The sequence below is a fragment of the Euleptes europaea genome, chromosome 18 (genome assembly GCF_029931775.1).
Source record: "Euleptes europaea isolate rEulEur1 chromosome 18, rEulEur1.hap1, whole genome shotgun sequence".
Lineage (NCBI taxonomy): Eukaryota > Metazoa > Chordata > Lepidosauria > Squamata > Sphaerodactylidae > Euleptes > Euleptes europaea.
In genome coordinates this window covers 42,111,954-42,126,672 of record NC_079329.1, presented here as the reverse complement: position 1 = coordinate 42,126,672, position 14,719 = coordinate 42,111,954, and the positions used below count along the sequence as shown (strand labels likewise).

Sequence of the window (14,719 nt, the reverse complement as noted above, 5' to 3'; positions counted from 1 at the left end):
CAATTTGTCAACAAGAATATTGTGGGGAACCTTATCAAAAGCCTTACTGAAATCAAGATAAACTATATCTACAGCATTCCCCTGATCCAGCAAGGTAGTGTGTTTCTCAAAAAAGGAGATAAGATTAGTCTGACATGACTTGTTCTTGAGAAACCCATGCTCGCTCTTAGTAATCAGATCCATCCTTTCTAAATGCTCAAGTACTGCCTGTTTGATGATTTCTTCAAAAACTTTTCCCGGTATAGACGTCAAGCTGATAGGTCAGTAGTTACCCGGATCCTCCTTTTTCCCCTTCTTGAAGATGGGGGACAACATTTGCCCGCCTCCAGTCTTCTGGCACCTCGCCTGTTCTCCAAGACTTCTCAAAAATAATGGGCAGAGGGTCAGAAATTACATCTGCAAGTTCTTTGAGTACCCTTGAATGCAATTCATCTGGCTCTGAGGACTTTGTTTCATTTAAAGTATCAGAGCCAACTAACTCTTTGCAGGATGAGGTTCCAGAGATGAGATAGCAAGGGCAGAGCTGCTTCCCTCTAATTTAATTATTTAATTTACTTCACTTATACTCCAACTTTTTCTCAATGGGGATTCATGGAGTAGTGGTTAAGAGCGGTGGACTCTAATCTGGGTGTGACTCCCCACTCGTCCACATGCAGCCTGCATGTCAGGTTCTTCACTGAATGCAAGATCCAGATGGGCTCTTGACATGAGTTCAGGCCAAGTTCTGGCCACAAGTCAAGTCCTTGGTTCCCAGGGCTTGGAAGCTCCTGTGTATTCTTCATTAGTGCCTGTTATCACAGCTGTGGCGTGTTGTGTATTCATTCATGGGAAATGGAAGTGGTGTTGGCCCCGGCTGGATGAGAGAGGACGCAGGGGGAACCTGCACAGAGGTGCAAAGAGAGGCAGGCAGACCCTTGGCTTCAGCTGATCCCGACTGCACAAGCCAAGCCCCCGGCTCCGAGTGCTTCTGTCGGGGATGGCTGGGCTGCTTCTCTTTGGGATTTAGAAGGGCTGACCCCGGAGATGGTCCCTTCCATGGTTTTGTAAGTGGGTTTTTTGGGGGGAGGGGGGTTATCTGCTGCTGTGGGGAACAGAGAAGAGCAACTCCAGCAGGTCTGATTCATGAGACTCTAATTCTGCCTTGGCTGACTCGCGGGCCAGATGAGAGTGCTCAAGGGGCCGGATCCGGCCCACAGGCCTTATGTGACACCCCTGCTGTATACAGCATATTTACAAGAATAATTTATTTTTAAAATGTGATTAGTGTGTGCAACAGTATGGTATAATGTGTTAAATGAGCCAGGCCTTGGCTGGGATAGAGGGCAGGATACAAATCTAAAAATAAATAAAATAAACAAATAAATGTTAAAATTCTGTCAATAAAATTATTTTTGTTTAAAACTCATTGCATTAAGTTATTCTATACTGAACAATCTTGCCTTGTTGCACCATTCAAAACAGCCAGTCAGCCCCTTTGCCCCACATTCACATTCTTCATGTTCTCGCCCTTTAAATACTGACAAGAAAATATTGCCTAGAAATCGCTGTTATTTTAGTGGACTCTTCTAGTGGGATTAAAGCTGCCCCTTGTGGGGGCCAAACTGGTGCGTGGAAGAAGATGCTTTCCTTTAACATTGGAAATAAGATGTGCTCATGTAGTTGACCGAGTGAGCCAGTTTTCATTTTGTCTGCTTCAGCATTGTCCTCTCTCTCTGCTTCCTAAAGATTTCTTGCTTGCTGGGCCAGATTGAGTTGGAAGGCCGAAGGCCTCCATTGATGCCATCTGGCAAATCGTTGCCGTGTTTCCAGCCTTACGACTTTTCCCCCAGATCAGGGGGGTTTGTGACGGGGAGATTTCTCACGGGCATCAAGCCTGCAGTAAGTTATCCTTTATTATTGTTTATTATTATTCTACATTTCCCAAGATACATTCAGCGTCTGTGTAATCCATATTTACAGATAAATGTGATTTTGCTTTTCTGTTAAATAGGAAATGTTGAGAGTCTGAATGAAACCATTATTCTCTCTTCTGCCTTCCTTAACACTTTCACTACCCCTACTTTTTACCATCTCCTGCATCCATATTTGGCTAATCCCTGTTTGCGAATTCTGTGAAAGAACTTAAATTGCTGGGAATGAGGGCGGGCTATAAATGCAAAATGCAAAAATAAAATAAATCGAGGGCATAATTTCTTCCTCAAGGCAAAATCCAATAGATCTTGGAGAAGTACCCACTCCCCAATTTGATGGCAGTGGCCAGTAGATTTCATAACACTCAGTAGGTACCTGACTGCCCAAGGAGGTGGAGCAAGGCGATGTATAAGTTGAAGGTTGTAGATATTTGAAGGACTTCCTCCTTCCATATGCCCTTCCATATGCATTTTATTCTTTGTTTTAACTGAAAAGGTTTTTAACTGTTATTGTAAGCTGCCTTGAATCACAAGGAAAGGCAGGATATAAATGTTTTCAGAAATAAATAAAACTCTAATCGTAAATCTTCGACATTTCAACAAGAAGCTTTGTTTAACAGGATACCTTTTAAATGAACATATTGTTTTGAAATACTTTCTTGCATACACACAGCTCACCTTCAGTCACTCAGTGAGGATCCTTGGGCTGTGGTGGCAGCTGTTGTGAAAGCAGTGTTTTTAACATCTCTGCAGCCAATCAGATCTCCAGTGACTGATCAGAACCGCCATCTGCCCCCTCCTATTTTTTAAGAACTCTTGGCGGGCATCTGGAAAAATGTCAGCGGGCACCATAGTGCCCACAGGGTGCCATGTTGGGGTTTGGGCTGTGTGTATAAAGTGCCGTCAAGTCGCAGCTGACTTATGGCGACCCCTTTTTGGGGTTTTCATGGCAAGAGACTAACAGGTGGTTTGCCAGTGCCTTCCTCTGCATAGCAACCCTGGACTTCCTTGGTGGTCTCCCATCCAAATACTAACCAGGGCTGACCTTGCTTAGCTTCTGAGATCTGACGAGATCCGGCTAGCCTGGGCCAGGGTTAGGGTGAAGAATACCATTAGGTGGCTGGTAAACCAGATCTGGTACAAAAATGTTTCCCCTTAAGGCATTGGACGTGGCCACGGCTCTGGTGGAATTGTGCTCTGGTAGTTCTTCATAGAGGTTTATGAGCCATGTTGCAGCACAGCTTAATGGTATTCAGTACCCAATTGCTCAAATGCGGCAAGGAGACTCTCACCTGCGTTGAGGCCTAGTGACAGAAACAAGGATGGGGCTTTTCCTGAAAGGAGCTGCCCTGTCCAAGTACAGAGCTAGCGCTCTTCAAGCCTCCAAGGGATGAGGAGGTCTCTCTACATCTGTTGATAGGTTAGGGAGGAAGGTAGGTAGGTTGATAGGTACAAGGAGGAGCAGAACAGAGCATTCTCCGGTGAGGCAAGGGCATCCTGAGTGTGGGTTGTTTTCCTCTCCATCCAGGTAGGCAGGACCAAAACTTTTACTTTCCCTTGGCGAGAAAACAGCCTGCAGGAAGCCAATTTCTGTCCTGCCTCTTCGGGTAGAGCAGGCACCTTCGCACAGCTCTGTGCCAAAGGTTAGATAGGAACAGCTCGAATAGCCCTTTTTTCACCTTTTTACCTTCTCTATCGTGAGTTTGTATTGTAATCTTACCTTCCTAATACTTCCTTACCTCGCCAACCTCCCTGACCCTCCTTGTGTGTTCTTCTCCCTGTGTTCTTCTCCCTCTGTTTTAGACGAGCAGGACTTAAGATGGCGAACGCCATTAGTATTAAGGAGGATGACCTTCTCTCCGAGAAGGATTTTCAGAGTGGGCTGGTTCAGACCACCTCAAAGGCTCCCGGCTCCCCCAATGGCCATGAAGGCGGACCATTAGGGTGTACCTTTCAGCCGGTTGAGCTCCCGCCTAAGGAATTGTCCCCTGCGCTGCATAAGGTAAAAAAGGTGCGAATGTCCGCGCCGCAGCACCAGAGCGGGAAAAGAAACAGACGCGGCGCTAAAGCCGGCGCCGGACAGAAAGCCATGCGGAGCACGCCCGACTCTTCTAACGCCCCGATCTTCGTCCCCAGCGCTCAGGCGAACTCGGAGGCGGCAGCCTTTTATCAGACGGGAATGGGTAATACTGCGGTAGCCGCCCCCTTCCCACCAGGAGTTGGCAACCCCCCCTCCCCTTTCCAAATGGCGGGCAGCCATTTTATTTCTTGGCAGAATGCCGACGAGCTGATCAATTGCGCTCTTCAACGCCAATGGCAGGCGTTTCAATCTTTCAGACGCGTTTGGCCCCCCTCCTGGATGGCCTCCCCCTCAAATACGGTTAATGTAACAGAGGAGCAGTTTTATCCTAGCACCTCAGGCCCCAGTACCTCAGGTGTCAACGTAACTGGATCATGTCCCACAAAAGCTGCTCTGAAGGCCAAATTGGGGGAAGCAGACGAAGTACAGACAGATAATTCAAAATCACTTACCTCTTCTATGGATTATGAAGAGGAAGAAAAAGAGGAGGGTGAATTTGATTCAGACGAGGAGCCTACCCAAACCACAGAACAGCATAACAGGCTGTACTCTGGGGAGGACTACCAGTCCCTATTGTCCAAGGCCATATTAGCCCTCGACTTGAATGAGGATACTAACCTATCTGAGGAACCTAAGTCAAAATTGAAACAAGGGGTCAAGGAATGTTTTCCTAGACCCCAGTCCCACACTAATCTGGTCCCATTTCCAGAATTTTTCATCAGAGCAGTCAGAGAGGAGTGGGAAAATCCCTCCTCCAACAGACAGGTTCCTCAGAACGTTAAAAAACTTTACACTCTCGCTCTACATGCTTTGACAATTCTAAATGTTCCCCTGGTTGACGCCCCAGTGCTTGACCTGCAGTTCCCAGGTCTGATGCCAGAGGATGGGGTAGGATCCCTACGGGATCAGCTGGATAGAAAGTCAGACTTCTTGGCCAGAAAGGCTCATGAAGCATCGGCCCTAGCCATACAAGCCAGCGCTACCGCTTCTATCTTCGCCAGGGCTTCATATCTTTGGATTTAAAAGATCATGCAATTAGTCCCAGAGGACAACCTTAGAGTCCCAGGAGGCCTTGAAAGAGTCCTTAATTCCACCACTCTGATGGCTGATGCCTCGCTTGACACCATATCATTCGTGGCAAGGTCCATGTCCTCGGTTACCTCCCTCAGGAGAGCTCTTTGGCTGAGGGCCTGACCGGCTGATTTCAAAGCCGAAACAACACTTATCCGATAAAAGAAGGCAGGCTCTTCGGGGAGAAACTAGATAGCATTTTGGTAGAGACCAAAGACAAAAAACAGGTGCTCCCAATGCAAATCAAAAAGGATCAGCGGACAACTTCTTATCCTTCCTTTCGTGCCTCTAAGATCTTGCCCAGGTTTAGACAGGACTTTAGGAGAGGCTCATGGGGTTCTTCCCAGGGATCGTGGGGCAACCCCCGTCCCTTTCGTAGGGGAGGCAGATTCCAAAGACCACAAGGATCACAACCAAGATCAGACAAACCAGATAGATTCACAAAGAATAACACACAGTGATGCCAGCCACATAGGCGGGAGACTCCAACAGTTCACCGCAAGGTGGGCTCAGTCCAATCTGGACAAATGGGTCTTCAAAATTATAACACAGGGATACCTTCTGGAGTTTGTATCCCAACCCTTAGATCGCTTCCTCCGTTCCCCCACCTCTTACAGGAAGGGCAAACACAGCAGAACCCTAGCTGCCATTCAACATATGTCACATACCAGGGCCATCAAACAGGTTCTCAGCCAGCAAAGGTGCCAGGGAGTTTATTTTCTTCACTGACCCAAAGAAGAATGGGGACTGGAGGGCAATCTTGGATCTGAAATATATCAACAAAAGAATGATCCACAGACATTTCCGAATGGAAATGGTCAAATCAATCGTGGAATCCCTCCTCCCTGGCACCTTTATGACTGATGTGGACCTCACAGAGGCATACCTCCACATCCCTATCCATCCCTCCCACAGACGTTTCCTGCGCTTTGCGTACGGACAACAACACTACCAATTCAAGGCCCTTCCATTTGGCCTGACTTCTGCCCCGAGGATCTCACCAAGACCCTCATCTCCGTAATAGCGGCTCTCAGACAGGAGGGAGTCCAGGTACATCCTTACCTGGATGACATCCTGATCTGTGCCCCAACTCCACAGATATCACTCTCTCACACAACCAGAGTTGTTCAGGTATTCCAACAGCACGGGTACCTTATAAACCTCCTCAAAAGCTCTCTACAGCCCTCCCAGGCCATGACTCACCTAGGAGCCAAGATCAATTCCAAAACAAATTCATTATCCCTACCCAGAGAGAGGATGGTAAAAATAATAACCTTGGCTTCAAACACTGCCAAACTAAAGACTACCAAGCTCATGTCCCTAGCGAGACTCATGGGCTTAATGATAGCTTCCATAGCGATCGTCCCATGGGCTCGATTCCACTCGCGCCCACCACAGTGGCTCCTGAGACCACATCAGTCAGACATTACCAAGAAAAAGATCAAAACGATAGCCTTACCATACAGGTTCAGAAAGAGTCTCCTTTGGTGGTCCAATCCAACCAACCTCAGGAAGGAGACTCAATACATTCAAGTGGAACCTATTCAGGTATTTACAGATGCCAGCCTAACAGGCTGGGGAGTCACCCTGGGCGACCAGTTAGCCCAGGGACAATGGTCGCACCAGGAATCACGACTCCACATCAATTTCCTGGAGCTCAGAGCGGTACAACTGGCTCTCAGGGAGTTTGCAGATACACTCAAGAATCACCACGTCCTCATCAGGACCGACAACACATCAACAAACAGGGCGGTACCCGGTCCTCGTCCCCTCACCAAGAGGCGATGGCAATCTTTACATGGGCGCAGGCAAACATTCCCTCTATTCGTGTGGAGCACATCAAGGGCTCCCTGAACATCCAGGCCGAATGAAAGTTCTCTTTCATATAGCCATCACCTCAGCCAGGAGGGTGTGTGAGCTTAGGGCCTTATCTATCTGGAAAGGCCTCTGCGTTTTCCACAAAGACAAAGTGGTGCTCACTCCAGACCCCACCTTCCAACCCAAGATAAATTCACATTTTCATAGAAGTCAGGAAATTAATTTACCATCCTTCTGCCCCAATCCTTCTGGTCCGAAGGAGGCAACATGGCACACCTGAGACTTAAGAAGAGCCATCGGCATCTTCATTAAACGCACAGCTGAAATTAGAAGGTCGTACTTCATGTTCATAGGAATAGCTAACCCCAACAAGGGTCAGAGAATGTCAGCCCCTGCCATCAGCTACACCCTCAAACAGTGTATCTCTGAGGCGTACAAAGCGAACGGTACTCCTTCACCAGGGGGTATCACGGCGCATTCACTCCGTAGCCCAGCCACCACGGCTGCATTTGACAAACAGGCGCCTGTTGAGGAAATCTGTCGCGCTGCCACCTGGTCCTCTGTTTCAACATTCGTGAAACACTATAGGATCAACACATGGTCCTCAGCCCAGACGGCCTTCGGACGCCGACTTTTACAAAACGTAATCGAGTAGCAGACATATAATTCTTACCCACCCTGTTGGGAGCTCTATAAAGCCCCACAGCTCAGGATGCCCTTGCCACAGTGGAGAATACAGCCTTGCCTACTTACGTGAGGGCTTATTCTCTCCTGAGGCGAAGGGCATCCTGCCCCACCCAGGAATTAACTGACAATCAAGACATAATAAGCATTTATTCCTAAAAATTGTTCTTACGGTTCTTATGTTTACTGCATGTTCTTTGAAGTTTAAAACAAGTTTATGTTATACACATGTTCTTTCTTCGTGAGTTAGTCTCGTTGCTGGCAAATTAGCTAGTCTAGATGGTAACTGGCTTCCTGCAGGCTGTTTTCCCGCCAAGGGAGACAGGAAGTCAAAGTTTTGGTCCTGCCTACCCGGATGGAGAGGAAAACAACCCACAGCTCAGGATGCCCTTCGCCTCAGGAGAGAATAAGCCCTCACGTAAGTAGACAAGGCTGTGTTCACCAGACCTCCTCGCTGGGCCCTTTGGCCACTAAGAGTGCTTCCTTTGTAGGTTGTAGGCAGATAGAGGCTTTCTGATGAGGCTGTGTGATGTGGGAGTGGGCCTCCAGGTGAAACATAGAATCATGGAGTGGGAGGGGTCATCAAATCCAACCCCCTGCACAATGCAGGAAATTCACAACTCCACCCCCCGCTCGCCCCTGGTTCCTGGAATAGTGGCTGCATGGACTTTCCGGTAAGAATGTCCTCATCCGCAACAACAAAAATTCAGAAGCCGCTGAAGGGGAAGATGAGTCTACATGTAAGGGAGCCCTTTATCTTTTTTATTTTTAGGATGCCACATTCAGCTGTAATAAACTAGCTAACTGGTATCTGGTGAATGGTTTGCACCACTCAACGTCATGAGAATTCTTCTCATTAGCTAATAGACAACAAAGACCTCGTCAGATCTATATAACATAGAACTCACTAAGAGAGATTTATCTTCTATAGTACAGTGAGATGGGGTGAGTCTAAGTATTTGATCATTACCAGCAGAACCAACATAAAACTTTCTGTGAGATTCATTACTTTTATTGAAATATAACTCTTTTTATTAGGAAAGAACAAACACACACAACTGCTAGTTATTCCTGTTCTCATAGAAAAACCACATGCAGTGAAAATCAAATCTCACATTTCTCAAACTTAACTAAATACATGAAATCAGGTTTCAGATTATTGTCTTGGAATATCTTGAAAAGTTTGGAAGCCCCTCCTCCACACACAGTGACGTTCTGTAATCTTCTTTGGCTGAACCACCACAGAAAACCTGATTTGCCCATTCCATTTTTATAGTGAAAGTGACAGAAACTGTGAGATAAATATTTCTAACTTTAACATGTGATTGTCCTCTAGATGATATGATTGGTCCCCAAATTATTTTAAAGATAAGCAACAGGTGCATTTCAAAATACATCTTGATAGTGCTCGTTATTTCCCCAGCAAGATTAAAAAGCTAAATTTTGGCACTTATCTGTGATTAAAAGAGCCATAGATCTACTATTTTTGCAGCGACCTTAATTAACTGTCAGGGTAGATGAGATCCTGCACTGTCATCCTCACCAGGCTGGTGTGTTCGGCAAAGGTTGTAACAACTACCTAAGAACATACATGATGCACCTGAGCCTGATTGTGTGCTGCTGGGTGGATATGTTTTCTTCTGTCACTGAGGTTGTAATTGTGTTTCAGGAATTCTTCTTTCATTGTATGGCTGGTAGAGAGGGACTGGTGGATACAGCTGTCAAAACCAGCCGATCTGGATACCTTCAAAGGTAAAAGCTTCTTTCTTAATTTTTTAATACAAAACAGAGGCTATGGGGAGGGGCTGTGGCTGAGTGGTGGAGCATCTTCTTGACATGCAGAAGGTCCCATCTTCAGTTCCCCATCTCCAGCTACAGGTAGCAGGTGATGTAAAAGACCTCTGCCTGAGACCCTGGAGAGCCCCTGCCAGTCTGACTAGACAGTATTGACCTCAGTGGACCAAGAGGGGTCTGGTTCAGTATGAGGCAGCTTCATGTGTGTTTGTGAGGCTGCATGTTGCTAAACGGCTTTTGGACAAAGAGTTCCTTCAAATGAGATCTCTCAGACACATGATTGATTGGCTGAATGAGCGCGCCTCTTGGCCTGTGAAGCCTGCCATGCAGTCTTCAGCACTCTGGATGTTTCTCGATCACCTCTTGGAGACTCTGCCCTCTGTGGCATTCATTTGGGAAAATAGCTTTGGGTGGCAACCCAAAACAGTCATCTTTATTGTTTTTGTTTTTTTGCACAGGTGTATCATAAAACATTTGGAAGGGCTGATAGTTCATTATGACCTGACTGTACGAGACAGTGACGGCAGCATTGTGCAGTTTCTCTATGGAGAAGATGGCTTAAACGTTCCCAAAATACAATTCCTGCAACCCAAGCAGTTCCCTTTCATTGTAGAGAACTACAAGGTAGGAATTTTGCGAATCTTCCGCCTGTTAATTTCCATGGGTATTGAAAGTGGTCTTGTACTTAGAAGGATGTATTATTTCACAAGAAGTGAGCTGCTATTTTGAATCTCTTTTACAAATTTGTAGTGATGAAGTCCTTTCCTTACTCCGGGAAACTAGAGGGATGCCTTCATGCCTTTTGCCACTGTAGCTCTGCTTGAAGGACTGCCTCCCTAACTGTACCTGTGCAGCTGCACCCTTCCTTTCAGCCACACCTACTTGCTGTCCTCTCCTGCTTGCTTTCAGCCTCAGATGAACAGATCTGGGAAAGGTGCTCCTTGCAATTAGCTCCTGTTGTCAGCTCTGGGTCCACCTGTAAAATCCCAATAACCAGAAGTCCAGGCAAGTATCCTTAGACGCAGGTTTATTGCAGGGAAAACACAAAGGTGAAAAGTAGAATCTAACGGGGAAAGGTACATGGACACTTATGGGAGGCAACAGGGCAGAACATAATAAAGGAAAACACATTACATAGCTGGTTGCCAGACGTGGGTTGCCAGGACGACCCCTTGGTTCCCATGGCCGGTAGCAGTTATCTCATTCTCACAGTATCACTAGACTAAACAAGGCTAGAGCTAAACAACACCGAGTCCTTGGAGGCCACCTGCTGTCTAGGCATGCCTTCCAGGCCATGCCTGACATTCTGCCCCCCCTAAAGCCCCCCTCCCACCACGTCCAAAGGGGAGGGTTTGGTAGGATAGGACTCATGAAACGCCTAGGGGCGGAGACGTGACGATGCTTTACCCATTTGTAAAGCTTCCAGTTGAAATGCTTCCAATGAACTAGGTACTCCAACCCACCCACCCCGATGGATGCGAGAATCAAGGATTTTGGAAACTTCACAATGTTCCTCTTCCCCCACCTAGGTACTTCTGGGGGACTTTCTGGATGCCACTGGGACGAGGGTACATACTGTTTCAAAAGGCTAACGTAAAACACTGAACCCTTCTCAATGCTTTGGGAAAAACCAATTCTACAGTAACCTCATTAAGGATTCTGGCAATGGAAAATGGGCCGATGTACTTCTCACTCAGTTTTTTGGAGGATCGTAGGGATCGCAAATTCTTGGTAGAGAGGTACACCAGATCCCCCACCCTAAACGTCCCTAAAGGCGAACGATGTTTATCGGCTTGAGCTTTGTACTGTCGTTTGGCACGTTCCAGGTTTTTTGTTAACCAAGGCCATGGGGTTTGAATGGTCTGTACCCAATCGGAAATTTCAGGACCACCCTCCTCCCTCGATACATCCACATTCCCAAGGGGTCCGAACTCTTTACCATGGACCACGTAGAATGGGCTAAATCCAGTGGACTGATGTACAGAGTTATTGTACGCATATTCTGCAAAAGGCAGTAAGTCCACCCAATCATCTTGGTGGTAATTTACATAACAACGCAGGTAACATTCTAACACAGCATTGACCCTTTCAGTTTGTCCATCAGTTTGGGGGTGGAAAGCACTTGACAACCCCTGCTCCACCCCAACCAATTTAAGGAAAGCTTTCCAAAATTTGGCCACTGTCAGGTTGTTATCTCGGTTTAGATGTTTCCTTTCGTTTCTCTGCTGAACCGTCCAGACTCAAGGACGGCTACACATACCAAAGCCTGGGAACGCCATTCCTGGGAAATAATGCTCTGTTTATGCTTTGTAATCTCCCGCCGTTTCTCTGCCTTATATTTCCAAATAACGGGCAAGACTAGCCATAGCTGTCATCTTGCTTTTCATGCACTGTATTGCCTATTTGACCAGTAAAGCCATCTGCTTGGAATCTGATTGTCTCTGTGGTGATTTCTGGTTCGATGGGTCAAGAGCTGACATTATGACAGCTATCTCTTCTCGATCGATTCTTTAGTCAGGCTGGAGCCCCGGAGGGTTCGCCTGCCACTCGGATGGGAGCTAGGAGGGCGCTCTTCGAGTGAACCGTGACAACTACTTCTTGGAACCCTGGAGTCCTCCTCGGAGGATCCTACTCTCCTACGGGACATAGTAGCTGAACTCTTTAGAACTAATTCTGAGGTTTGCCGCTTGAGTGGACTGATCCAGACGCAGTGGCAATCTCTAGTGAGAATTCCCTGGATGTTAACGTCGGAGGATACTAATGCTGGTTTAGACCTCCAGGATTTTGATCAGTTGCTGGATGATGCCCGGCTGGCAACTGAGGACTTACAAATACTAACCGGTTTATTGGATAAGCTTATTGCCCGTGAGACTCTCTCATCCACGGCTCTAAGGCGTCCTGTCGCCTTGGGGGAAGGTACCATGGCGGGAGCCGCACCGGCAGGTTTTTCTTTGGTACCCAATGCAGCTGACTGTCAAGCTGAAGCCAAGAGGATCGCTATCCAGACAGCCCTCCTCTTTGCGGATTGTACAAAGGATACCACGATAGCCACCTTGGCTCAACGTTTGACCCCGACGTTCGGGGCCGATGTGCAACCATTGTTAGGTGGGGAGCCCGACCCCCTACTCACGCTCCTGGAAACGGAACTTTTACCGCACATTACCGCAGCTGCCGCTCTGAGACTTGAAAGTGCACAGGCTCTTGCGGATAGGGAAGCTGCTGAAGCGGCTAAGGCGGAAGCCGAGGCTCAAGCCGCAAAGGACAAAGAGCAGCAGTTGGCTGCGGATCGGGCGCGGACAGGCGGCCGCCCCAAAGACTCCGGACGGAGCGGTCCTCCATTGGGTCTGTCGTTTTCCCCGGTATTTGCCCCATCGCGCACGACCCAACGCGCACGCCGCCTCGCAGAACGACGCCAAGACTCCGAGGAGTCTGAGGAAGAGGACTTGTATGGGGACAGTTCTCAATGGGCCACAAGTTTTCGGACAAGCAAACCTCATCGTACAGGTGGCCCGGGTGAGGACGTTCACCTGTTACGAGCTCAGAATCGGGAGCTATCTGGCCGTGTAGATCAACTCCAGGAGCTAATGGAATGCTTGCTTCAGGACAACAGGCAGTTACAACAGGCCCTGACAACTCCGGCACAACCCGTTCCACAGGGGGCCGCAGTACCGGTTCAACAGGGAGTGCCAGCCCAGCCACCCTCTAATGTGCCTGTTCAACCCCTGGTTCCCGGAGGTCCCGTTTTACCTGCACCCAGGGCACCCGTGCAACCGGGCCAACCCATGCCCGGTCCTTGGAAACAACTCAAATTGAAAACTACTTACGATGGATCTCTCGAAACCCTGCCCTGTTTCTTGCATCAGGTAGACAGCTATATGCGAGAACAAGGACAGTTCTTCCCTACAGAGGACAGCCGGGTTCGCTATGTGGCTTCCCTTTTGACAGGTAAAGCAGCCGACTGGATGGTCCTCCAGTTCGACACCCGATCCCGCTCCATCCGTTCCCTCAACAATTTCATGACTGCCTTACGGAGGAGGTTTGAGGATCCCTTTCTGGGGGAACGAACCAAAGCGGAGCTTCTACAACTAAGACAAGGCTCTACTCCAGTTCGAGAGTTTGCCGATGAATTCCAGAGACTAGCAAGCAGAATTGTGGGCTGGCCCGAAGCCACCCTAATTCACCATTTCAGGGAAGCCTTACACCCTGACATTCTGAACTGGTCGTATATGCGGGGTGATCCCGACACTCTCGAGGATTGGATTCTATTAGCCGAGGAGGTGGAAAGCCGCCGGCGTTTATTTCCCTTGTCCGCCAAAGAAACAAGGAGAAAAGCGTCCAAAAACCCCAGCCCAAGGCACCGCTCCCCAATCCACGGAAACCCGCGCGTCCACCCCAGGATCTCGAAACACGGTTTCAAAGAGGAGCTTGCCTCACTTGTGGGGAACTGGGCCACTTTGCGGCAGTCTGCCCACATCGCCCTGAACTCTTTCGCCCCAGCATGGCAGCCCGAGCTCGAGGACGACCTCAACGCAGAGGCACCGCGGCCACCCGGAGCGCAGCGCCGGGAAGACCCACACCCTCTGCACTTCATATTGAGGATTCATCTAACCTTCCTACATCGAGTGACCCCGCCAGGTCCAGGATTACAAATGCCCCATTGGGGGACAACTCTCCATCTTCTGACGAAGAAAACCCATGGAATCCTCCAGCTTTGAACCTGGAAACCCCCCTTGATTTGTCAAAAAACGGCTCCGGTCTGTGGTGAGTGGAGCGTCTCCACAGACCCCTGCAGAATCTCCTGCTAAACCGAAAGCTCCCACCAAGGTGAAGGAAGTGGAAACCACCATTTATGTGGACGCAGTTTTACAACACTATAAAGGTGGTCCCCAACTACCCGTTAAAGCACTCGTTGACTCCGGTTGCGGTCGCACTCTAATCAATGAGGTCACATTTGCAGCACTCAAAGTCAAGTCCGAGGCTTTACCAGCCCCCGTCCAATTTGCCCAAATGGACGGAAGCCATTTCAAGGGGGGCCCAGTTGATCATCGCACTACAGGGGTGGCGATGGGTATTGGCTCCCACTGGGAGCAAATAGACTTTACCATAGCCCCTATCCGATTTGAAGTGGTCCTGGGAATTAACTGGATTAAAAGTCATAGTCCCAGTATAGACTGGGAGACGAACACTATCTCCTTTGCCAACCCCAAATGCGATCAGCACCGACAGCAAGTTGCGGTGCTGTCTCCACCCGCTCCAGCATTAACCTCCGATGTCCCATCACCGCCGTCCCTACCTGATGTATACCAGGACTTTGCGGATGTCTTTAACATTAAAGAATGTGATGCCTTACCCCCCCCCACCG

The 14,719-nt window shown here is 48.4% G+C and overlaps 1 protein-coding gene across 1 annotated transcript in view; it reads left to right on the top strand.

The window, feature by feature from the left end:
* POLR1A (RNA polymerase I subunit A) overlaps window positions 1–14,719 on the top strand; it is a 139,834-nt gene that overhangs the window by 55,135 nt on the left and 69,980 nt on the right. The window contains exons 19-21 of the mRNA XM_056864736.1: window positions 1,726–1,878; window positions 9,233–9,315; window positions 9,816–9,981. Coding sequence (XP_056720714.1) covers window positions 1,726–1,878; window positions 9,233–9,315; window positions 9,816–9,981 — 402 coding nt within the window. The remainder of the gene's footprint in view (window positions 1–1,725; window positions 1,879–9,232; window positions 9,316–9,815; window positions 9,982–14,719) is intronic.